Source organism: Somniosus microcephalus, chromosome 2 (assembly GCF_052327205.1).
Source record: "Somniosus microcephalus isolate GS21.2 chromosome 2, FLI_Smic_1.0, whole genome shotgun sequence".
Classification (NCBI taxonomy): Eukaryota; Metazoa; Chordata; class Chondrichthyes; order Squaliformes; family Somniosidae; genus Somniosus; species Somniosus microcephalus.
The window spans coordinates 345,334,152-345,360,076 of NC_140988.1; the positions used below are offsets into that span (position 1 = coordinate 345,334,152).

A 25,925-nucleotide genomic window follows, 5' to 3' on the forward strand; every position below is an offset into this window, starting at 1 on the left:
GCTCTGGGCTTAACTATGTTGCAGATCGAGTTTCTTAAAGGTGTGATCCTTCTTAAAGGCATAACGCCTGATTTATAGTCTACGGACTGGAAAGCGGATTGTGTCTGTTCTGTGATCGGTACGCCACAGTGTCAAACATTGAAACCCTTATTTTCAACACTTTGCATTCTTGGACAGATTTGTGTGTACCTTTGGAAGTGGCTTAGTGAGTTGCAGTGAATGGTGAGACATAATGTTAACCCCAACATGATGATGAGTGTGATGGTGTGAAAGGAATGGCTTGGGCATTGTATGGATGCTTTTTGTTGTTGGTGTGGGGTGGTGCCAACCTGGCACATCATGTGGCAGCCAGGGTGTACAGTGTCAAGTGAAGTAAATCTGGCCATGGTGAGGCCATCCCTGGTCTCCCAGGCAGCAATATGGTCGGGTGCTGGTACCCTCTGTCCTGTGCAGCATCAGGTGATTGCAGAGAATGTTGGTGTTGTTGTTGGTGCTGCTGGTGTTGAGGCTGATCGTGGTGGGATTCTGAAAGAAAAGAAAGAAAGACTTGCATTTATATAGCGCCTTTCAAGACCACCGGATGTCTCAAAGTGCTTTACAGCCAATTAAGTACTTTTTTGGAGTGTAGTCACTGTTGTAATGTTTGAAATACGGCAGCCAATTACCACACAGCAAGCTCCCACAAACAGCAATGTGATAATGACCAGATAACCTGTTTTTTGTTATGTTAATTGAGGGATAACTATTGACCAGGACACCGGGTAATAACTCCCCTGCTCTTCTTCAAAATAGTGCCATAGGATCTTTTATGTCCACCTGAGAGAACAGACGGGGCCTCGGCTTAACATCTTATCCGAAAGACGGCACCTCCGACAGTGCAGCGCTCTCTCAGCACTGCACTGGAGGACCAAGGTGAAACAGTATAAAAGATACCAATGCTGATGGAATAGAAGGCAGGTGAAGTTGAGATGACAGAAGCGATCTGTCAATGGTGAGAGTGTTGTTCCAATGAGGTGACACTGGATAGAGAAGTTGCTCTAAACACTTGCAGCCTGCATAAAGCTCGATCTGTGTTCCAAATGGAGTAAGCAACAGCTTCTGAGCTTGGAAAGTGAACAGCTGTGAGGTGGGAGCTTTTATAGCACATTTCAAGCTGTCAAGTAAACAGTTAATTCAATGGCCCTTCAACTCCCGCCTCAGCTTAACAGACGTGATCCCTGAGCAGTGTGGACCCCGTGGGTGAGCAGTTAAAGCGAAAAGGTAAGGTTAAATATATTATTAATGATCTGTCAACAAGGCAATAATCAGCTTAATTGGGTCCCCCGCTGCTGTCAAAAAAGAAACACTTTCCCACCTGACCTGCCACCGATCCCGCCTGCTGACCCCCTGGAAAATTCCAGCCATTAACTCTGTTTCTCCACAGACGCTGCCTGACCTGCTGAGTATTTCCAGCATTTTCTGTTTTTATATCAGGTTTCCAGCATCCGCAGGATTTTGCTTTTGAAATAATTTGTGCTTGGTTGATAGGAGCTACTTGATCAAGCTCTGAAAGAACTCTAACCTGCTTGTTTAGGGGCACCATTCCATGATTTTTCTACGCTGAAGGCGGCAGTACATTTGGATCCCAATAAATGGATAGCTACTTTGCCAGGAAATGTTATGTTTGTATCAAAGTTATGCTTGGACACAATTTGCAATTTTTGTTCCACAGCCCAGTTAATCATTCAGCAATTTAATCCAACCAAAGATAACAGTACTTTTGAAGTGTAGTCATTGTTGTAATGTAGGAAACGTGGCAGCCAATTTATGCACAGCAAGCTCCCACAAACTGAAATGAGATGACGAGCAGATAATCTGTTTTAGTGATGTTGGGTGAAGGATAAATACTGGCCAGGACACCAGGGAGAACTCTCCTGCTCTTCTTTGAAATAGTGCCATGGGATATTTTTACGTCCACTTGAGAGTGGTTATCCCTTGTCTCCCTAGCAGCCGCACTGTCACGGTCCTCACAGGGTTGAATAGCGAAGAGGTCATAAACTGTCTGAGTATAAAAGCATTGTGGCAGATCTGGATGAACTTGTTCCTGTGACAGGCCACGAGCTCGCTCCTGCTAACTGCTGAGGCCAGTGGGGAGGATGACCTACTGCTCAGCCCTGGAAAAGAGGGAGTCGATCACCTGCTTAATGCAGCTGTAGACTGCAGACTGGGAGATGCAGCTGGTGTCACCTGTAGAAGACTGAAAGGATCCAGTGGTATAAAAGCTCAGGGCTGTGATGATGTTTTGGGCCACTGACTGGCATGGCTTGGCATGGCCTCCGGTGCAGCAGGCAATGGGTCCTGTTACACAGAGGGTTGTTGGAGTATGGAATGCTTTGTCACTGGGAGTAGTTGAGGCAGAGATCATTGCATCCTTTAAGAATAAATTGGAGAAAAATACACGGCTATGGGGAGATCACATGGTGGTGAGATTAGGTTTGGATTGCTTTGGCAAAGATCCAGCACAAACGGCCTCCTTCTGTGCTGTAAACATCTACAGGTACTGGTTACAGATTGTTATTTCTCATGTATATATTTATTCGTACACTACAGCTGTTTTTGAGAGTTTGAATTGTGAGACATACATTGTGGTGCACAGGGAGTTATAAGACGGTTTAATCAACACGTGTAAGCCCTCCTGTAAATTACTCTTTGTTATTAGTTCTGAAATAAATAAAGATGTTAGGCCGATGTTAACCTGAGACGCGAATGGGGCGTGCGTGGGGTAGGGGTTAAATTATCAGCAGCGTGGTCCATGCCCCACGCCATTTTAACAGACGCGGTTTGGGCAGCGTGTGAGGCGTTCACCTTGGGCAGCCGAGGGCCTCATTGACATACAAAAGTCGAGGTCTGATGATGTCATTCACATCCGATGCTATTTTAACCCTGGGTCCTGCTACTCACTCACAGTACCAATTGTGACCAGCACAAGCTGGCATGAGAAGGCTCCAGGGTAAAAAGAGTGGGAGTGCTCCTCCGGGCCTCTACAAGGAATCCTTGGGCCTTCCACACCCTGGGCTTCTGCCTCCCCCAACTACAATCACGTCCGTTACCCGCCCCCCCCCCCTCACCCCCAGCAAATCACTTACCTGACTGCCGGGAACTATTCCCCCGGGACCTCGGCAGAGGTTTCTTGCTGCGTACACCCTGCTCCCGCGGGAGTTGGGCCACTATGTTAATGAGGCCCAGGAGTTAAAATGGCCTGGGACTCACGCCGGCGAGTCGGGACTAGCCTGCCGTTCACCTCTCACTCCAGGTTAAAATCAGGGCTTTTGAATCCAACCATCGACAAAGTGTAACATGAAACTGTCATCAAAGTACTCTCTGGTAGAGCAGAACAATAGGGATCCTTCGGTTCAGAAAGACATATGGTCAAAGGAGGGGAAAAAAACAGTTTGCCTCAATTGTCTCAAGATACTTCAGTCCTTTGCCATAGAAACCAGCTATATTTGCTGTTTACTCCACTATTTACTTGCCTAACTGGCTGACTATGTTCTTCATCTCAGTCTATTTTAGATCTAGTATTGTGCAATGAGGCAGGCTTAATTAATAACCTTATAGTAAAGGAGCCTCTGGAGAAGAGTGATCATAATATGATGAAATTTTAGATTGAGCTTGAGAGTGATTTAGTTAAGTCTGAAACTAGGGTCTTGAATGTAAACAAAGCAAACTATGTAGGTGTCAGGGGAGAGTTGGCTAATGTAGATTGGGAAACTAGATTAAAAGATATGATGGTACATAAACAATGGCAAACATTTAAAGAAACAGTTCATAATTCACAACAAATATATATTCCCTCAAGGAATAAAAATGCCATGGGAAAATTGGTCCAACCATGGCTAACAATAGAAGTTAAAGATAGTATTAGATTAAAGGAAGATCTGATAATGTTGCCAAAAAGAATAGGAAACCTGAGGATTGGGAGGATTTTAGAATTCAGCAAAGGAGGACCAAGAAATTGATAAAGAAAGAGAAAATAGAATATGAAAGTAAACTAGCGAGAGACATAAAAACAGATTGTAAAAGCTTCTATAGTGAAAAGGAAGAGATTAATGAAAGTAAATGTGGGTCCCTTACAGGCAAAGATAGGAAAAATTAAAATGGGGAATAAGGAAATGGCAGAGATATTAAACAAATACTTTGTATCTGTCTTCACAGAAAATGACACAAAACATTCCGGTAATAGTGGGTAACTGAGGGTCTAGTGAGAATGAGGAACTTAAAGAAATTTTTATTACTAAAGAAACAGTACTGGAGAAATTAATGGGCTTTTGGCAGTTACAAAAGACTAAAGACGGAGGAAGCCCTAGAGGAGTATAAAAAGTGCAGGGGCATACTTAAAAAAGAAACTAGGAGGGCGAGGAGGGGCCATGAAATAACACTGGCGAGCAAAATAAAGGAAAATCCTAAGATGTTTTATAAGTATATTAAGGGCAAGAGGATAACCAGGGAAAGGGTAGGGCCCATTAGGGACCAAAGTGGCAATCTGTGTGTAGAGCCAGAGGATGTAGGCGGGGTTTTAAATGAATTTTTTGCATCTGTGTTCACTATGGAGAAAGACGATGCAGACATAGAAATCGGGCAAGGGGACTGTGACATACTTGAACATATTAGCATCAAGAGGGAGGAGGTGCTAGCGGTTTTAGCAGGCCAAAAAGTGGATAAATCCCCAGGCCCGGACGAGATGTATCCCAGGCTGCTGTGGGAGGCAAAGGAGGAGATTGCAGGGGCTCTGACACTAATTTTCAGAACCTCTCTGGCCACAGGGGATGTACCAGAGGACTGGAGAACAGCTAACGTAGTACCATTATTCAAGAAGGGTAGCAGGGATAAACCAGGGAATTACAGGCCAGTGAGTCTAACATCTGTGGTGGGGAAATTATTGGAAAAAATTCTGAGGGACAAAATTAATCTCCACTTGGAGAGGCAAGGATTAATCGGGGATAGTCAGCATGGCTTTGTCAAGGGTAAATCATGTCTGACAAATCTGATCGAATTTTTCGAGGGGGTGACTAGTGGGGTGGATGAGGGAAATGCTGTGGATGTGGTTTACATGGACTTCAGTAAAGCTTTTGACAAAGTCCCACATAGGAGACTGGTTAAGAAGGTAAGAGCCCATGGGATCCAGGGTGCCTTGGCGCGTTGGATCCTAAACTGGCTGAGTGGCAGGAGGCAGAGGGTGATGGTTGAAGGTTGCTTTTGTGACTGGAAGCCTGTGTCCAGTGGGGTACCTCAGGGATCGGTGCTGGGTCCCTTGTTGTTCGTGATCTACATAAATGATTTGGATGAGAATGTAAAAGGTATGATCAGTAAGTTCGCAGATGACACGAAAATTGGTGGGGTGGTAAATTGCGAGGAGGAAAGCCTCCGGCTACAGGACGATATAAACGGGTTGGTCAGATGGGCGGAAAAGTGGCAAATGGAATTTAACCCTGAAAAGTGCGAGGTGATGCATTTTGGACGGACAAATAAGGCAAGGGAATACACAATGAGTGGTAGGACCCTAGGAAGTACAGAGGGTCAGAGGGACCTTGGTGTACATGTACATAGATCCCTGAAGGCAGCGGAGCAGGTAGATAAGGTGGTTAAAAAGGCATATGGGATACTTGCCTTCATTAGCCGAGGCATAGAATATAAGAGCAGGGAGGTTATGATGGAGCTGTACAAAACGCTGGTGAGGCCACAGCTGGAGTACTGTGTGCAGTTCTGGTCGCCTCACTATAGGAAGGATGTGATTGCTTTGGAGAGGGTGCAGAGAAGATTCACCAGGATGTTACCTGGGATGGAGCGCCTCAGCTATGAAGAGAGGCTGGACAGGCTGGGGTTGTTTTCCTTGGAGCAGAGAAGGCTGAGGGGGGACCTGATTGAGGTGTACAAAATGATGAGGGGCATAGATAGGGTAGATAAAGAGGAACTTTTCCCCTTAGTGGGGGGGGTCAATAACAAGGGGGCATAGATTCAGGGTAAGGGGCAGGAGATTTAGTGGGGATTTGAGGAGGAACTTTTTCACCCAGAGGGTGGTTGGAATGTGGAACTCAATGCCTGAAAGGGTGGTAGAGGCAGGAACCCTCACAACATTCAAGAAGCATTTGGATGAGCACTTGAAATGCCATTGCATACAAGGCTATGGACCAAATGCTGGAAAATGGGATTAGACTGGACAGGGATGGATGGGCGGCGCAGACACGATGGGCCAAAGGGCCTCTTTCTGTGCTGTAAAACTCTATGGCCTAGAAATTGGGTTCTGGTCTTGCCAGGGCTGTAGCGCCAGAAAGTTTGCGCCAGCGGTAATGCGGCAGCGCGCGACAAAAATTCGGGTGCGCCGGGCCCAGACAGCGGCGGGCGCTAAAACCCTCCTTTAGCGCCTCAAAACGGGCGTGAACTTGGGTTTCCCGGCGCTAATCCCCCGCTGCGGCACCCGATGCGGTGCGGCAGGCGGGGGAACTGCAGGCCTCCTCCTCCTGTTAAGGAGGAGCTGCCTGCAGCCGACAACTGTCCGGCGGATTGACCCGACATCTGAGCCCGGCACCTCGGGGAAGTGCCGGGCTCGCATGAGACACTGATCAGGGCCGCGGGGGGGGGAATGCAGGAGTCCGGGAAGGGAGGTGCGGGCAGGCAGCCGCCGGGAACGCAGCCGGCCGCCGCTCCACCTTTATGCGCCGGCGCACACTGGGGGAAGACTCTGTTGCCAGAGTCTTAGTTGCGCCTGCCACGGGCGAGGCGGGCGCAACTGAATTTCGGCTTGGGGCCGGGTTACCACGGCAACCGGGACGCTGCGCACACCGATGACGTCATCGGTGCCGGCGCAGCGCTACCGGTGCAACGCCGATTTAGGGCCCCAGGGAATTTCTCAACTGGCCATAACTCCGGCGCTAGGCCCTCTAGCGCCTCAAATGCGGCGCTAAGCCTACCGAATTTCTAGGCCTATGACTCTAAAAGCTAACAATTCCTCTGGACCTGATGGCCTACATCATAGGGTTTTAAAGGAGGTAGCTACAGGGATAGTGAATGCTTTGGTTTTGATCGTCTCAAATTCCCTCGATTCTAGAATGGTCCCAGTGGATTGGAAGGCAGCAAATGTAACCCCGTTATTCAAGAAAGGAGGGAGAGAAAAAATAGGGAACTATAGGCTAGTTAGCCTGACATCAGTAATAGGGAAAATGTAAGAATCTATTATTAGGGATGAGGCAACAGGGCACTTAGAAAATCATAATATGATTGGGCAGAGCCAACACAGATTTATGAAAGGGAAATGGTGTTTAACAAATCTGTTAGAGTTTTTTGAGGTTTTAACTAGCAGGGTAGATAAGGGGGAACCAGTGGATGTAGTATATTTGGATTTTCAAAAAGCATTCGATAAGGTGCCACACAAGAAGTTATTACACAAAATTAGGGCTCATGGGATTGGAGGTAATATATTACTATGGATTGAGGATTGGTTAACGGACAGAAAACAGAGGTTTGGAATAAATGGGTCATTTTCGGGTTGGCAATCTCTAACTAGTGGGGTACCGCAAGGATCAGTGCCTGGGCCTCAGCTATTCAAAATCTATATCAATGACTTGGATGATGGGACTAAGTGTAATGTATCCAAGTTTGCTGATGACACAAAGTTAGGTGGGAAAGTAAGTTGTGAGGAGGACGCAAAGAGGCTGCAAAGGGATATAGACAGGTTAAATGAGTGGGCAAGAACATGGCAGATGGAATATAATGTGGAGAAACATAAAGTTACCCACTTTGTTGGAAAAATAGAAAAGCAGAATATTTTTTAAATGGTGAAAGATTGGGAAATATTGGTATTCAGAGGGGACCTGGGTGTCCTTGTACACGAATCAGAGAAAGTTAACATGTAAGTACAGCAAGCAAATGGTATGTTAGCCTTTAAAAGAAAGACTTGCATTTCTATAGCACCTTTCACGACCACTGGACGTCTCAAAGTGCTTTACAGCCAATGAAGTACTTTTGGAGTGTACTCACTGTTGTAATGTGGGAAACACGGCAGTCACTGAGAAGATCAAAACCAAAGGAAGACAAAGGGATTAATTAAGAGGGGGAAAATAGAGTGAGCTTGCAGTGAACATAAAAACTGACTATAAAAGCTTCTATAGATATGTGATGAGAAAAAGATTGGTACCCCACTAGTCACTGCCTGCCACTCGGAAAAAGACCCATTTATTCCAACTCTTTGTTTCCTGTCTGCCAACCAGTTCTCTATCCAAGACAGTACCTTACCCCCAATCCCATGTGCTTTAACTTTGTATGCTAATCTCTTATGCGGGACCTTATCGAAAGCCTTCTAAAAGTCCAAATACACCACATCCACTGGTTCTCCCTTATCTACTCTACCAGTTACATCCTCAAAGGATTCCAGTAGATTAGTCAAGCATGATTTACCTTTTGTAAATCCATGTTGACCTTGTCCGATCCTGTCACTGTTTTCCAAGTGCTCTGCTATTACATCTTTTATAATGGACTCTAGCATTTTCCCCACTATCGATGTCAGGCTTACTGGTCTGTAATTCCCCATTTTATTTCTACCACCTTTTTTAACTAGTGGGGTTATATTAGCTATCCTCCAATCCATGGGAACTGTTCCTGAGTCTATAGAATTTTGGAAGATGACCAGCAATGCATCTACTATTTCTAGGGCCACTTCCTTAAGTAACCTAGGATGTAGATTATCAGGCCCTGGGGATTTATCGGCCTTCAATCCCATCAATTTCCCTACAAATACTGATTTCATTCAATTCCTCCCTCTCATTAGACCCTATGTTCCTCAACATCTCTGGGAGGTTATTTGTGTCCTCCTTTGTGAAGACAGAACCAAAGTATGTATTTAATTGGTCTGCCATTTCTTTGTTCACCATTATAAATTCCCCTGATTCTGACTGCAAGGGACCTATGCTTGACTTCACCAATCTTTTTCTCTTCACATATATATAGAAGCTTTTACAGTCAGTTTTTATGTTCCCTGCAAGCTTACTCTCATAATCTATTTTCCCCCTCTTAATTAATCCCTTTGCCCTCCTTTGCTGAATCATAAACTGCTCCCAATCCTCAGGTTTGCTGCTTTTTCTGGCCAAATTATATGTCCTCTTCTTGGATCTTATGCTATCCCTAATTTTCCTTGTTAGCCATGGTTGAGTCATCATTTTTGTTTTATTTTTATGCCAAACTGGGATGAACAAATTCTGTAGTTCATCCATGCAATCTTTAAATGTTTGCCATTGCCTATCCACCATCAACCCTTTAAGTAATGTTCCCCAATCCATCCTAGCCAACTCATGCCTCATACTATCATAGTTTCCTTTATTTAAATTCAGGACCCTAGTCTCTGAGTCAACTACTTCACTCTCCATCTTAATGAAGAATTCTATCATATTATGATCGCTCCGCCCCAAGGGGTCTCGCACAAGATTGCTAATTAATCCTTTCTCATTACATAATACCCAGTCTAAGATGGCCTGATCCCTAGTTGGTCCCTCGGCATATTGGTCCAGGAAACCATCCCGTATGCACTCTAGGAATTCCTCCTCCACAGTATTGTTACTAATTTGGTTAGCCCAATCTATATGTAGATTAAAGTCACCCATAATAACTGCTGTGCCCTTATTGCACACTTCTCTAATTTCCCGTTTAATGCCATCCCCAACCTCAGCATTACTGTTTGGGGGTGTGTATCCAACTCCCACTAACGTTTTCTATAATGTGACTATGGAGAATACTCAGTGACCCATTGTAATGGACTTATTGGGCTATGAATATAATTTAATTTCACTGTTCACTGGTTACTATTTTATATTTAGAGCTGCATAGTTTTTGATAGTGATAGAAATGCTAAGAATTTTACAGTATAATCTCTTTAACAGACTGGAGCCTGGAAATTACTGTTGTTGTTACATTGTATGTAGCCTGTGTTATTCATGGATTACAGAGCAGGAAGGGCAGTGTAGCTCACAGTCAGAATTTACCTTCTACCAAATTGTTGTTTGATGTAAATGGTTTGTGGGCACTACAGCGCTGAAGGCATGCGACAAGCTAATTGAAGTCATTAAGGTTGAGCAAAATAGGTAATTAAATACAAATCACATCATAGGACCAATATCCAAGTCCCGTTCAACCATCGCTGACCTACATTGGCTCCTCTGTCCACCAATGCCGCCATTTTAAAATTCTCATCCTCGTATTCAAATCCCTCCATGGGCTCACCCCCTCGCCATCTCTGTAACCTCCTCTATCCCTACAACTCTCAGGGAACTCCCCATTCTTTCAATTCTGGCCACTTGTGCATCCCCGATTTCCTTTGTACCACCACTGGCGGCCGTGCTTTCAGCTGGCTAGGCCTCAAGCTCTGGAATTCCCTCCATAAACCTCCCTACCTCTCCACCTCTCTCCTCCTTTAAGACGCTGCTTAAAACTTACATGTTCAATCAAGCTTTTGGTCACCTGTCCTAATGTCTCCTTCTTTGCCTCGGTTTCAGTTTATGTCTGATTACGCCTTGGGATGTTTTACCACGTTAAAGGCACTGTTGCCTCACAGCGCCAGGGACCCGGGTTCGAATCCGGCCTCGGGCGACTGTCTGTGTGGAGTTTGCACATTCTCCCCGTGTTTGCGTGGGTTTCCTCCGGGTGCTCCGGTTTCCTCCCACAGTCCAAAGATGTGCGGGTTAGGTTGATTGGCTATGACAAATTGACCCTTAGTGTTAGGGGGATTAAATACGTGGGGTTACGGGGATTGGGTGGGATATGTGTTGGTGTAGGGGTTACGGGGATCGGGTGGAATATGCGTCGGTGCAGGCTCGATGGGCCGCAATGGCCTCTATCTGCACTGTGGGGTTTCTGTGATTTCTGTGATTCTGTGATTTCTGTGATAAATGCAAGTTGATGTTATATAAATGCAAGTTGTTGTTGTCCTGTGCGTTAGGAGAGCTGGCATGCAATTGGCACAGAGGGATTGGGGAATTGGAAGAAAAGCCTTGCCCCAATTTCCTCTCACCCTCCAATTCTCTGACATTGTTATTTGTGAGCTGAAGGTTCCTGAGCCTCATTAAGGCCCCTGATTCATGTGCCGTGTGTTCCTAACTCCCATAAAAATCCACATTACTCAGCAGCGTCAAGGTCATCATCATTTTCACCACTGACCTGCAATGGCAGGATTCTACATCTCCACTGGCCCAAGGGTTCATTGATAACACCATGGTGCCCCTGTGGACAACACAATGGCTTCTATGACAAAAGCAAAAGACTGCGGATGCTGTAAATCTGAAATAAGACCAGAAAATGCTGGAACTCAGCAGGTCTGTGGAGAGAGAATCAGAGTTAAGGGCCCGAATATTCACCCGGAGGTGGGGAGGGTGCTTCAGAGCGCTGTAGTGTGGGAAAAACCCGGCAAGGACGGGGAAGCGGAGGTTCTGCTGAACTTAACGGCAGGACCTCATTATAATGCTTTTCTTCCATTTCTCACCTGGCAGCTGGCCAGATTGACAGGGTGACCGACTGCCAAGCAGATAAACCACATGTCCCCAATTGGGGAGGGTGGGTGGAGCGAGAGATCGGGGCTTGGTGGGAGGAAGAGAACGATAATCGGGAGGGAAAGGTCGGGGCTTGCGCGGGGGAGGTCGCTGATCGCGGCGGGGGGGGGAGAGAGGCCGCGATCAGCAGAGGGGCCTGGGGGAGCACTCTGTGAAAGGCACTTACCTTCTTGAGCCGGCAGCTCCTGCCTCCCTTTTATTGCCGGGTTTCCCGAGCCCTACGAAACCCGGCCAGCAAATGTTAGATTTAAATCAGGCTCCCAATTGCACTGTGGGAGCCGGATTTAAATATGTTAATGAAGTGTTCCGCCTCGGATGGCACGCAACCCACCGCCGTTAAAATGGCGGCAGGAATGTACATGGCGGGTTGGGGACACGTTCCCAGTTTTTTCATTTTTAACCACTTCTCCCGCCTGTTGTCAGGCCAATGTTTCAGGCCGATGAACTTTCATCAGAACTGGAAGATGTTAGAGAGGAACAGCTCTTTAAGCAAATGCAGAGCCAGGGCAAAATGGGGGTGGGGCAAGAAAAGAACAAAAGGGTCTGTGATAGGGTGGAGGGCATGAGTGATTAAATGACAACAGTGATGATGGTACAAGGCAAAAGGAGGTGATAATGAGATATGCACAGTAACAAAATATGGGCCCAGTGAAGATGTAAATGGTTACAGTTGAGTAGCAGAGGAGGAGGGAAGCAGGGGAAATCTGGCAAAGAGAAGCCTCCTGTTTTATAGAAACAATGGTTTCTATGAACTGTTTTTATGTGACCACCAGCTCAGACCTGCCGTCTAGCATCTCCCACTATGGTTTTATTTTAAGACAATCACTTGTGCAAGACATTTATTGTACATTGCATCTAGACTGTGTGCCCTACTGAGGTGTAAGTATGCACAAGATGAACGAGCTGTAAGGTTGTGTGAAGGCTTGGTTTGCGTGTGCAATAAATAGGGAACAGGTTGGCAGGCTACAATGTGTGGCATGTGCCACCTACCTGGTACATGGTATTGTAACCTTGGCATATACCATAAAGCATGCCACCTTCTCTCATCTCTTTCCAAGCACAACCCGTGTTTCAAAGATAAAGGTACGGTGGAAAGATGGCTCCTGAGAGACCAAGACTACCCTCTGCAGCAGACTGCGCATGCTACAGTCAGGACAGTTTACACGCATAAAAATGGGATCTTCAAACAGTGCTTCAGATATTTTGACAGATCGGGGGCTATTGCAGTACAACCTCATCAAAGTATCAAGAATCATCATCATCTTTTGTAGACTGCACAACTGACTGGTTCTGCCCACATTTTGACACTTGTGTGTGGTGGGCTAGGTGGGCCAGTATGGCATTGCCCTGAGAAGCAGAAGCCTCATCCATGCCTACTCTAACCATGCCTCTGCTTATCGGCACTCCCTCACCGTGTCTGATCTGCTATGGAAGCATGCATACCAACAATATAAGCATTAGTCAGACATACACCCATTCTGTCGCAGAGGCTATTCTGGAGTTTTATTAAGCTATTGTGCAGCATGGCACAGATGCGGGTAGTGGACTCCTCCATAGATGGTGCCAGATCTTACAGGTACTCTGGATAGATCCAGAATAACTGTAGATAATGTTTGCGCTCAGATGACAAGTTTCTTTTATATGCAGACCCTATCAGGATGGAATCCCAGGCCTCTGCAGCTGATGAAAGATACAAACCGGCCCTCTGGTCAACAGGCTCCTTCTCCTTGACGTCCATGTTCCCGGCCCTCTGGTCAACAGGCTCCTTCTGCCGGTGTCATCCATGGTTCAGTTGGTACCACTCTTGTCTCTGAGTCAGAAGGTCGAGTCACTCCAGAGACTTGAGCACAAAAATCTAGGCTGACACTCCAGTGCAGAACTGAGGAAGTGCTATTTCTCCCAGAGTTACATAAGAAATAGGAGCAGGAGTAGGCCACAGTAGACGAGTGGGAGAACCTGAATTTAGTCCCATAATTTAGGCTGACTTAGTGCTGTACTGAGGGAGCACAGGTTTTTCTTTCTTTCTCGGGTTAGTTCTTATAGAATCCTACAGCACAGAAGGAGGCCATTGTGCCTGTGCCAGCTCTTTGATAGCCCCATCCAGTTAGTCCCTTGATATTAATCCTGAGCTTGGCATAAGTCTCCAGCTTCGCCCTTAGAAGAATGAGAAGTGATCTCATTGAAACATACAAAATTCTTACACGGCTTGACAGGGTAGATGCAGGGAGGATGTTTCCCCTGGCTGGGGAGTCTAGAACCAGGGGTCACAGTCTCAGAATAAGGGGTCGGCCATTTAGGACTGAAATGAGGAGAAATTTCTTCACTCAGAGGGGGGTGAATCTTTGGAATTCTCTACCCCAGAGGGCTGTGGAGGCTCAGGCATTGAGTATATTCAAGACAGAGATCGATAGATTTTGAGATATTAAGGGAATTAAAGGATATGGGGATAGTGCAGGAAAGTGGAGTTGAGGTAGAAGATCAGCCACAATATTATTGAATGATGGAGCAGGCTCGAGGGGCCGAATGGCCTACTCCTTCTCCTAATTCTTATGTTCTCTCCCACTTCTTCAATAATCCCAAGCCAAAATTTCCAGTGTGGCCTCCCCAAATGTATTTAAGAGAAGAAAGTTCTGGGGCCTTCCTCCAGTGCGGGTTTGTTCCCTCTTATTGTGTGATGTTTCGTCCTGCAAGCAGAGGAGTAGTTTGAAGAGGTTGGATGTTTGAAGAGCGTTTACAGTGATACAAAGTACCTATCCTACTTTCTAGCAGCTGCACTATGATGAAAATGCGATTCAGAGAGTGCTATACGAAAATGATAGGCAGGATGCATGATGCAGCTTGGTTGTGTTGAAAGCTTGTGGCTCAACGTTCCAGTTTTGAAAGCTTCCCTGCTGTGGCATGTGAAGCTAGGCAGAGGCTGTAAGGTTGCCCGGGTGCTTTGCATCTGGCTTCAGGCAAAGTGCAATGGGTTGAGAGGAATTTCACTTGGCAAATGTACTTTGTCCATCTGTTCTGTATAGAGAAAGTCTGGGCAGTCTCACTTTTCTCAGGCTGGAGCGCTTGTTCCTTATCTGCTGCCAGTTTCTCTGAAGGTTGGAATTCCATTAATTGACCGAAAATTGGACCTGCATCTTTGTGTAATTGGCAAATGAATTTCAGAGGCATGGTTATAGAAGGCATGGATGAGGCTTCTGCTTCTTAGGCCAATGCCACACAGGCCCATTTAGCGCACCACACTCAGGTGTCAAATGAATTTCAATATACAGTAGATAAGTGTGAGGTGGTGCATTTTAGTAGGAAGAATAAGGAGGCCACATACTCCTTGGAAAATAAGAGTCTAAATGGGGTAGGAGAGTAAAGGAATCTAGGAGTACAGATACACAAGTCACTAAACGATCGACACAGGTCAATAAGGCCATAAAAAAGCAAACAAAGCACCGGGGTTCATTTCTAGAGGGATAGAATTGAAAAACAGTGAAGTTATGTTAAATTTATATAGAACCTTGGTTAGGCCACACTTGGAGTACGGTGCACAGTTCTGGTCTCCATATTATAAAAAGGATATAGAGGCACTGGAGAAGGTGCAAAAAAGATTCACAAGGAAGATGCCAGAACTGAAAGTGTATGTTTATCAAGAAAGACTGAACAGACTGGTGCTCTTTTCTCTAGAAAAGAGAAGACTGAGGACCTGGTAGGCTTTGACAGGGCAGACGTAGAGAAAATGTTTCCACTTGTGGGGGAGTCCAAAACTAGGGGCCATAAATATAAGATAGTCACCAATAAATACAATAAATGAATAGAGATTTCAGGAGGAAATTCTATGTAATTCACTGTGTTACCAAAAATGATGGGGAACCAAGGGTCTAATGAGGGTGAGGAACTTAAAGTAATTAATATAAGTAGAGAAAAAGTACTAGAGAAACTAATGGGACTAAAAGCCGTCAAATCCCCTGGACCTGACGGCCTACATAGGATGATTTGATAGAGGTGTACAAGATTGTGACAGGTCTGGATAGGCTAGACGGGGAAAGGATGTTCCCACTAGTTGATGGTACAAGGACTAGGGGACACAGATTTAAGGTTTTGGGCAAGAGATACAGTGAGTGGTGAGGACCTGGAATTCGCTGCCGACGGAAGTGGTGGAAGCGGAGACACTCAATGTTTTCAAGGGGAGACTGGGTAGGCACTTGAGGGAAATAAACTTGCAGGGCTATGGGGATAGAGTGGGGGAATGGGACTGACTGGATTGCTCTACAGAGAGCTGGCACGGGCTCGATGGGTCAAATGACCTCCTTCTGTGCCGTTATGACCCTATGGGGGAAAAATTGGGTATCGCCCATTTTGGGGCGCTAATATCGGCCGGGCGCAAAGTTTAGCGCCGGCGCTAATTATCGCCTCCGACTGCAAAATTCGCCTCTATCGCCACTGGAGGTGATTTGGGCATCAAATCAGGCGCTACGCACCTCCCTTAAGGTGCAAACGTCAGGGAGTGAGGCGCTACCTCAGAATGCTACCAAAGCTCAGGCAATGCCAGTTACCATGGAAGCCAGACAGACTGGCGCCGTCCAAAAGGGGAGAGGCCATCTTGCTGGCCAGCCACACCCTACTCATTGCAGCTTTGATCTCGGCCTGGCGAGACCGCAAAAGCAATTGTGTTGGAAGCACTAATGGATAGGCCCAGGGAAAGAGCTCGGCGCTTAGGAACCTCAAAAGTGGTGCTGAGGGCCAAAACTCTTTCGGACAGCATTAAAACCAAAAATTTTGCCGACAAGAAAAGGCAGGAAGCGCTCGCCTTTAAATAGCGCTCCCCCAGCCCCTTCCCGACTTGTAAACGTTCCCCTCTATCTGTCGTTCCTAGCGGCAGGTGCGAAGGCAGGGGGCGCGACTCAATATCCGGTCTGGGGCGCTACCGGGGCGTTGCACGCTTGACTGATGTCACGATCTGCGGGCGCAGGAGATCGTGGTGGTAGTGTTTAGCACAGCCGTAAAATGACTGGTCAGTTTTGCGAGCAGCACTAAAATCGCTGCGCTCGGGCGCTAAGTTCCTAGTGCCCCGTTTGCGCCCCCCGGAGGTGCTAACGGGAGGCGCTAACCAACTGAATTTTTCCCCCATGACTCTATGGCCACGATTTTATCGGCACTGAGAGGGCGGGTTTGGAGGTGGGTCAAGGGTTAAAATCGTTTTTGTTGTGTATGTACCTTTAAGAGAGAACTGATTCTATACTGTAGTACCAGCAGTGACCACCCCTGTATATAAAGCCATAGCAGGCTTCTGTACTTTCAATTTAAACTTACCCTCTGCTCAGTAAATACCTGTTATTATTGTTCTCCTGCAGTCCATGTATTATTGATACGCGGACACTACACTGGCGACGAGCAGGTTCGAACTCACCTGCAGTACGGCATCACCTCACGGGGATCTTTCCCTGAGAAGAAGCTTCTTGGAGGTCGAAGTCAGAGCAACGGGCGTCGACCGCGGGCAACCGCCCAAGGATCCATCGGAGTTCGGAGAATTGCAGGGGAGGCTGTGGAGAGCTAGGCTTGGCTCCCCAGCCAAGGTGTTCCAGCAAATCGTGCTGGTAGCAGGTAGTGCGCTGACCCTTCCGGACTGCAGCAGGCTCGAGCTCGATCGAACGGCTCTGCAAAGGGGCCGTGCAGCGTCGTCGGGAGGAAAAGAGAGAGAGAGAGGGTGGAGCGCACAGGGTGCGGTCGGTGCTCAAGAACCGGGCAGGGTAGAGAAAATAAAATGAGGGGAAGGAAAAGTGAGACGCGCCGAAGCCACGGGTCGCCACCATTACCCTGTAGAATGCTAGGAGCAGCGTGGCAGCAAGGGGAAGAAGGAAAAGCGCGGGAGGCGCCATTTTATTCCATTGGGGAAGAAGGAAAAGCGTGGGAGGTGCCATTTTAATCCATTGGGGAAGAAGAAAAAGCGCGCGAGGCGCCATTTTAAACCACCCAAGATGCCGAAGAGTGGCAGTATCACTGCTTTCGACAACGAGGTAGAAGACTGGACCACGTATGTGGAAAGAATTGAAGTGTACTGCAAGGCAAATGAGGTGGCCGATGGAAAGAAGGCGTCGGAATTATTAAATTTGATGGGCGCGAGAACGTACGGCCTATTGCGGAATTTAATTACCCCAGCTAAACCAATGGAGAAAAGTTTTGAAGAAATTGTTAATATCTTACAGGAACACCTAAACCCTACACTGCTGCTGATAGCAGAAAGATTCAAGTTCCATAAAAGAAACCAGCACAAAGATGAGCGCAATGCTGACTATCTTACAGAACTACGCAAGTTATCGAAGCACTGCCAGTTCGGAGCAGGACTGGCAGACACCTTAAGGGATAAGTTTGTCTGCGGGCTCCAGAGTGAAGGAACCCAGAAACGACTACTTGCGGAAAAGGACCTGACGCTAGAACAGGCTTTCAGCGTGGCAGTATCCTACGAAGCAGCAACACGGGGAGCTGCGGAAATACAACAGAAACCACAAGAATACAGCGCCAACGAAATGGCGTATGGAGCAGAAAAGCGCTATCGCTGCGGCAGAACAACCCATGATCAGAAGGACTGCTGGTTTAAGGACAAAGTATGCAGGCAATGTGGGAGAATGGGACACATAGCAAGAGTCTGCAGGTCGGGAAAGAAAACCAACACTAAAAGAACTACTAAGGAAAAGTACAAGAAAGTAAAAAAAATGACAGACAGTAGTTCAGAAGGTCAGGAGAGTGATAATGACTCCGGGAGCAGGAGACTAAGTTGTCTAAAGTTACACAACGTGATCGCAAAGGAGGATCACCAAACCATTTGGGTCACCCTCATGATAGCAGGGTGCCAAGTAAAGATGGAATTGGACACAGGATCAGCCCTAACTGTCATGAATTGATGAGACTATGAGCAGCTATTCTCACATATACCCTTGAAGGACACGTCCATTGTATTGAAGACATACACGGGGCAAAAAGTCTACCCCAGAGGAAAAATAAGGGTGCCAGTTAAATACAACGGCAAGGAAACACAGAAACTGTACCTATATATACTACAAGATGGAGGACCACCATTATTGGGACGTGAATGGATCCGAAAAATACAATTGGATTGGCATTCCATTCAGGCGCTAACTGTGACTGACAAAAAGGATGACGACATCACACCTGGACGACTGTCAAAAATTCTAACTGACGCGAAAGAGGTGTTCCAACAAAGACTTGGGACTCTAAAAGGAGTAACGGCAATGATAAAAATCGAAGATAACGCAAACCCAAAATTTTTTAAGGCCAGACCGGTACTGTACGCGATCCGCCCAGCCGTTGAAGCAGAGCTGGAGAGTCTGGAGCGTTCAGGTGTGCTGTCCAAGGTGGACTGGAGCGAGTGGGCCACACCCATCATTCCTGTAATGAAGAAATCATTGAGCAGCACGCCTGGGGAGCTGAAGAAGGTTCGCATCTGTGGGGACTTCAAGGTAACTGTGAACCCAGTCCTGCACACAGTACAATAGCCACTTCCATGGATAGAAGATATTTTTGCCTCACTATCTGGAGGGAAACGCTTTACGAAGATTGATCTGGCCCAAGCGTATCTACAAATGGAGGTGGAAGAAGCATCTAGGAAATACCTCACGATAAACACTCACAAAGGTCTTTACCAGTACAACCGACTGGTATTCGGGGTAGCATCAGCCCCGGCTATTTGGCAGAGGGTGATGGAACAAGTCCTGCAAGGGATCCCGGGGACCCAGTGTTATTTGGACGATATCCTGGTTACGGGCGAAAATGACAGTGAACACCTTGCCAACCTGGAGCAGGTGCTCACTAGATTACAAGAATATGGGCTACGAGCCAACCGCCCCAAATGCGAGTTCTTCAGGAGACAAATCTCGTATTGTGGCCACATGATTGATGAGGAAGGGTTGCATAAGTCCCCAGACAAGATTGAGGCAGTAGTCAAGGCTCCAGCACCGGAAAATGTGTCGCAACTGAGGTCGTTCTTCGGGTTGGTGAACTACTACCATAAGTTCTTGCCGAATTTATCTACAATTCTGCACCCACTGAACACCCTGCTGCAAACTGGAGTAACATGGAAATGGAGTGATGAGTGTAAGCGTGCCTTTCAGAAATGTAAATGCCTAATCACTTCAAAAGAAATATTGGCCCACTACAATCCAACACTACCGATTCGGTTGGCATGTGATGCGTCGCCCTACGGCATTGGAGCGGTGCTGTCACACAAATTCCTTGACGGTTCAGAGAGACCAATAGCCTTTGCGTCGTGCTCGTTAACCTCAGCCGAGCGTAACTACGCCCAGATTGACAGGGAGGCCCTCAGCCTGGTGTGGGGGGTGAAGAAGTTCAATCACTATCTGCACGGGCAGAAATTCACCCTACTGACTGATCATCAGCCTCTGGTCTCCATTTTTAACCCAAAGAAGGGCATTCCGGTGATGACGGCGCAACGGCTGCAAAGATGGTCACTTTTTCTAGGGGCACATCAGTACGACATAGAGTACAAGGGTACGAAATAGCATGGAAACGCTGATGGGCTGTTGCACCTACCGTTGCCTACGGTGGAGGAAGCACCTGCAGTGGACCCTGTTGAGATATTCCATTCGACCATAGTCGAATGTCTACCTGTTACAAACTCAAGTATAAAGAAGGAAACCCGAAATGACCCGACACTCTCTCGGGTCTATGATTTGACGCTGAAGGGATGGCCGGCACATGGCGACTCACTGTTGCCAGCATTCTCGCCAAGGAGAGAACAGCTGTCAGTGTGCCGGGGGACCTTGATGTGTGGATCCCGAGTGGTAATTCCACCCAAGTTGAGAGATCGAGTGCTCAATGAGCTTCATGAGGGTCATCTGGGAGGGGTAAAAATGAAGAGCCTAGCCAGGGCGTTTGTGTGGTGGCCGGGAATCGATAAAGAAATCGAGGATATGACCAAGAGATGCACAGGATGCCAGAAGGTCCAAAACGCTCCACCACAGGCCCCGCTACACCCATGGGAGTGGCCCTCAACTCCATGGCAACGGGTATACATTGATTTTGCTGGTCCATTTATGGACTCAATGTTTCTAATCGCCATGGACGCCCATTCAAAATGGCCAGAGGTCATCAAAATGTCCTCCACCACCACAGAGAAAACTATTGCAGTCCTACGGACCATCTTCGCCAGGAATGGCTTGCCAGAACAGATTTGCTCCGACAATGGGCCACAGTTTGTGTCCAAGGATTTCCGGAGGTTTCTGAGGAATAATGGGGTGAAACATTACACATCTGCCCCATATCATCCAGCCACAAATGGATTGGCTGAGAGGTTTGTTCAGACCTTTAAAAAGGCCATAAAGGTGATGTATAACGACGACATACCACTACAACACAAGGTGGATAATTTCTTGTTTGCTTACCGGAATGCGACACATGCAGTCACCAACCAAGCTCCAGCCATAATGTTCTTCAACCGAAGGCTAAGATGTCGCCTGGATTTGCTCAAACCAAACATAAGACGAGATGTTGAGGATAAGCAATTCCAGCACATCAATGAGAAGCCAACCAGGAGCTTCAAGATAGGGCAACCAGTCAAGGCCCGCGACTACCGAACAGAAAAATGGCAGCCAGGAACGATATGCACACAGCAGGGACCACTAATGTACACAGTGGACGTTGGAGAGAGCATCGTGAGATGCCATGCTGACCAGATTCTAGAGTCACAGATTCTAGAGTCACAGGAACAAGCCAAACCCATACCACGAGCATGTGCACCTGGTAATGAACCCGAAGTACAGATTGCGTCTACCTCAGAATCAGTGGTATTGGAAGCTGACAAACCAACCAATGATAATGAGCCAGAATCGACTCCGCCGCAAGAACAGGATACACGAGAAAGGCGCTATCCAGTCAGGATCAGGAAGCCTCCTCAAAGACTGAACTTATAAATGATTATTTCAGTTGATGTATATAGTACAGAGAAAATTGTAATTGTAATTAGTTATTATTTAATTGTTAAATGAATGTTATGTACTGTTTATCTAAAAGGGGAGGAATTGTTGTGTATGTACCTTTAAGAGAGAACTGACTTTATACTGTAGTACCGGCAGTGACCACACCTGTCTATAAAGCCATAGCAGGCTTCTGTACTTTCAATTTAAGCTTACCCTCTGTTCAGTAAATACCTGTTATTATTGTTCTCCTGCAGTCCGTGTATTATTGATACGTGGACACTACAGTTTTGATTGACAGCGGGTTCCGATCCCGCTGTCAACCCGCCTCCAATTAATTTTCCCAAGTGTCGGGTCCTCGAGTTGCACATGGACCCGACACCTAGCAGCGGGAAGAGCATTAAAGCCATCTACCTGCCTGTTAACAGGTACTTGATAGTAGTTAACAGGCTCTTTATCAATTTTGCTGCTTCTGCCTCAGGGTTCCCGACATCCGGACACCACGCCAGGTAAGTGTGGCGTGTTGTGAGTCTGCTGTAATGTTTCTGCATTGATGGCCGTTGCAAAAGTTGTGTGAAGGATCCAATGGTGCACTGGTGAGTTTCAGAGGTAAGAAAATGTTGGGAAAATCATTTTCAATGCATTTACACTTTTCTGTAGGTAACAAGTTTTGAAATCGATGTCTAGTCCCACCTCATTGGGAGAAACTCTTTCACCAGTGACAGATCGCTGCTGTCACCTCACCTGCAGCTGCCATCTGTTCTAGCCTATGGAGGGAGTCATTGCAGAGCCTGAGTGCAAGAGCTCATCTTTGTACAGTGATTGCACTTCAATGCTGTCAAACACTGAGAAATGAGCTGTCAAAAACAAATTCTGCGTGGTCCCTTTAAGAAAACCGGCAGATGAAGCGTCATCAAATGACAACATCTGACTGGCTTCCTCTTAATTGGCCAGCAAGCCCACAGGGCGGGCTTAACAAGGTCACTCAACGTAAAATCACGTCCGTGGGCTGGATGCAGTTGGGGGCGGGGCTGGAACCCAGAAACCATCTGACCCGCTCCCAACCCGCGTCCAATGACAAAATCGCGGCCTATGACTCTATGACATCCTAGGGTTCTAAAAGAGCTGGCTGCAGAGATAGTGGCTGCATTGGTTTTGATCTTCCAAAATTCCCTAGGATCTAGAATGGTCCCAGTGGATTGGAAGGTAGCAAATGTAAAATCGCTATTCAAGAAAGGAGGGAGAGAGAAAACAGGGAACTACAGGCCAGTTAGTCTGGCATCAGTCGTCAGGAAAATGCTGAAATCCATTGTTAAGGAACTGGTATCAGGGCACTTAGAAAATCACATCATGATTAGGCAGAGTCAACATGGTTTTGTGAAAGGGAAATCGTGTTTGACAAATTTATTAAGAGTTTTTCGAGGATGCAACTAGCAGGGTAGATAAAGGGGAACCAGTAGATGTAGTATATAATTGGATTTCCAAAAGGCATTTGATAAGGTGCCACGTAAAAGGTTATTACACAAGATAAGGGCTGGGGGTAATATAGTTGCATGGATAGAGGATTGGTTAATGGACAGAAAACAGAGAGTAGGGATAAACGGGTCTTTTTCAGGTTGACAGGCTGTAACTAGTGGGGTGCCACAAGGATCAGTGCTGGGGCCTCAGCTATTTACAATCTATATTTATTACCTAGATGAAGTGACCGGTATAATTTATGCAAGTTTGCTGATGATGCAAAGCTAGGTGGGACAGTAAGCTGTGAGGAGAACACATAGGGCTCGATTTTGCCAGGCCCAAGGAGGCGGGATTGGAGGCGTGTGAGGTGGTAAAATCGCAAAAAATGGCGGGCAGGCATGATCCCGCCTCCATCCCACCTCCGAGCAATTTTCCCACATGCGTGTTTTCTGACCCCGTTTCCATCCTGCCTCCAAGAGGCAGGATGGGCCCTTAAGGCCCTTAACAATCATTTAATTGCCTTTATAATCCCATTTTGAGAGGCCTTTCTGATTTTAACTCTTTTCCCACGTGCTGCACGTCTCCTCTGGAACACGCCAGTGAATCCTGGTGGCTTCACAAGTGGATTGCTTACTGACAGCTGCAGCTCCCCCATTAAAAAGGAGTTTTTAGCAATCTTCATTTGCAGGTGGCAGAACTTTGTTGTCTCAGATCTGGGGGAACTTTTAGCAGGCCTACCCATTGTTATGGAAGTTTGGAGCCTGACACCCATCTCCAGTGTGACCTCCTGGGAAACCCCTCTCCCCACCTTGAATGAGCGCTTCCTCAACTGAGGTATATACCAGAAGAATGGGAACTATTTATTTCCTTTCCTCATGGACTTGAGATTCGGATGAAGACCAGCCGTGGCAGCAGCAGAACCCTGAACAACAGCAGCGCCAACAGCAGGAGCAACAGCAGGAGCTCCAAGCTGCTGCTCACCCACCTGAAGCTGCACAGGCCAGAAGGCGCCAGTGCATGGAAGCACGTTGGTGCAGGAGATACCCCCAAAACAGGGTCTACAGACAGAGGATCAGCTACCTCAACATGACTGAGCAGCAGCGCCAAAGGAGGCTCCGACTTTTGCAAGAGGTAGTGGGTGACATCTGCGCAATGCTGCAGCAAGACCTGGAGCGCAGAGGAGCAGGTGGACACCCCTTACCAGTGGCCGTCAAAGTCACCACCGCACTCAACTTTTTTGCTTCAGGCTCATTCCAGGGATCAGCAGCAGACATCAGTGGCATCTCCCAGGCGGCCGCACACACTTGCATCATGCAGGTAATCGATGCCCTCTTTGCCATCGCGCACAATTACATCAATTTCTCCAAGGATCAAGCCAGTGTAACTGTGCGTGCAGTTGGGTTTGACAATCTGGCAGGCTTTCCGAGGGTGCAGGGCGTTGTTGACTGCACACATGAGGCCCTTAAGGCACCCCATCACAATCCAGGTATTTTTGTCAACCGCAAGGGCTTCCACTCCCTCAACGTACAGCTGGCGTGTGACCACAAGAAGGAAATTTTGCATGTTTGCGCCAAGTACCCTGGCAGTTACCATGACTCCTTCATCCTGCGCCAGTCTAGTGTGCCTCTGCTCTTCAGTCCGCCAGACCAACTTTTTGGATGGCTACTTGGAGACAAGGGCTATCCCCTGAAGACGTGGCTAATGACACCGTTGAGGGGCCCATCCAACGAAGCTGAGGAACGCCACAACTCCAGTCACATGTCCACCAGATCCATAATCCAGCAAACCATCAGATTGCTGAAGATGCGCTTCTGATGCCTTGATAGATCAGGTGGAGCCCTGCAGTACTCAGCAGCCAGGGTCTCCAGAATGGTCGTGGTCTGCTGTGCACTTCACAACATGGCTCAGCATCGTGGCTTGCAGATGCCTGTGAAACAAGTGGCTCAGCACATAGCCTCCTCAGATGAGGAGGAGGAGGAGGGGAGCGACAACGAACAGCTTGCAGAGGCGCATCAACCAGCAGCAGCAGCATGCGAGCATATTGCTGCCCGGGATGCAAGGGACGCACACATCTTGGCTATATTTGCTTAGCCTAGCCAATCAAGCACTTTTTCCTTGCAGCTTCTTACCAGAGCATCGACAATGGCCAAGAACCAGCGGCTTCCTATCACTCTGACTATCATACTGACAATTGAAAGTCACCCTAAGCCCTCAATGTGGAAATCCCATTTGAAAAATGACACACGCCGCAACTTCAACAGTTTGCCAGCAGAATTTTTATCACAACAAACAACTGATGGCATTTCAAAAATAAACACAACATTACACCCAAGTGACTACCCTTGTGACTACTTGTGCATTATCTTCCTCTTACGCATGCTCCTACGTGGCGCTTCCCCTGTGGCTTCAGCAGATGTGGAGGCCCCTTGCTCACTTTCTCGCTGCTCCTGCCTCGACACCTTTGGTGGGTGTCCTCTGGGGTTGCGAGCCTGTGAGGGCTCGGCAACAGTCTGCTGCTCCTGCGGCTGTACAGGGGTTGAGACGCCGATCTCAATTGGGTGGGGACTCGGGTGGGGCTCTGACCGAGGGCTCTGCAGTGGCATGGTCGTGTGAGCGCTTAGAGAGGAACCCCTACTTCCTTGTTGTCTGCCACCAACATCCCTCTCATGGGTCAGCCCCACTTCAGAGCTAGCAAATGGCTTGACAGCACCTTTCTGCACTTCAGGGGGGCCATGAGGACCTGTTTCTGCGCTGGAAGTCCTACTCCAGAGGACTTCCATGAAGGTCTGGTTTCTCTGCTCAATAGATGACCATCGCTCCTCAAGAGATGTCAGTCTATTCTGAACAATCACTATGTTTTCACGACCCTGGCGACTAAGCTCCTCCATGGCCATAGCCATCCTCTCCTCTACGGTAGCCATCCTTTCCACGGAGGTTGCCATTCTTTCCGCGGTGATGCGTTCATGCA

At 47.3% G+C, this 25,925-nt stretch overlaps 1 protein-coding gene across 1 annotated transcript in view; it reads right to left on the minus strand.

Moving 5' to 3' along the window:
- Positions 1-259: 259 nt before the first annotated feature.
- Positions 260-25,925, minus strand: part of fgfrl1a (fibroblast growth factor receptor like 1a) — a 458,305-nt gene continuing 432,639 nt past the window's right edge. Inside the window, exon 7 of the mRNA XM_085975483.1 lies at positions 260-525. Within this exon, the coding sequence (XP_085831609.1) occupies positions 338-525 (188 nt within the window). The 3' untranslated portion in view covers positions 260-337. The remainder of the gene's footprint in view (positions 526-25,925) is intronic.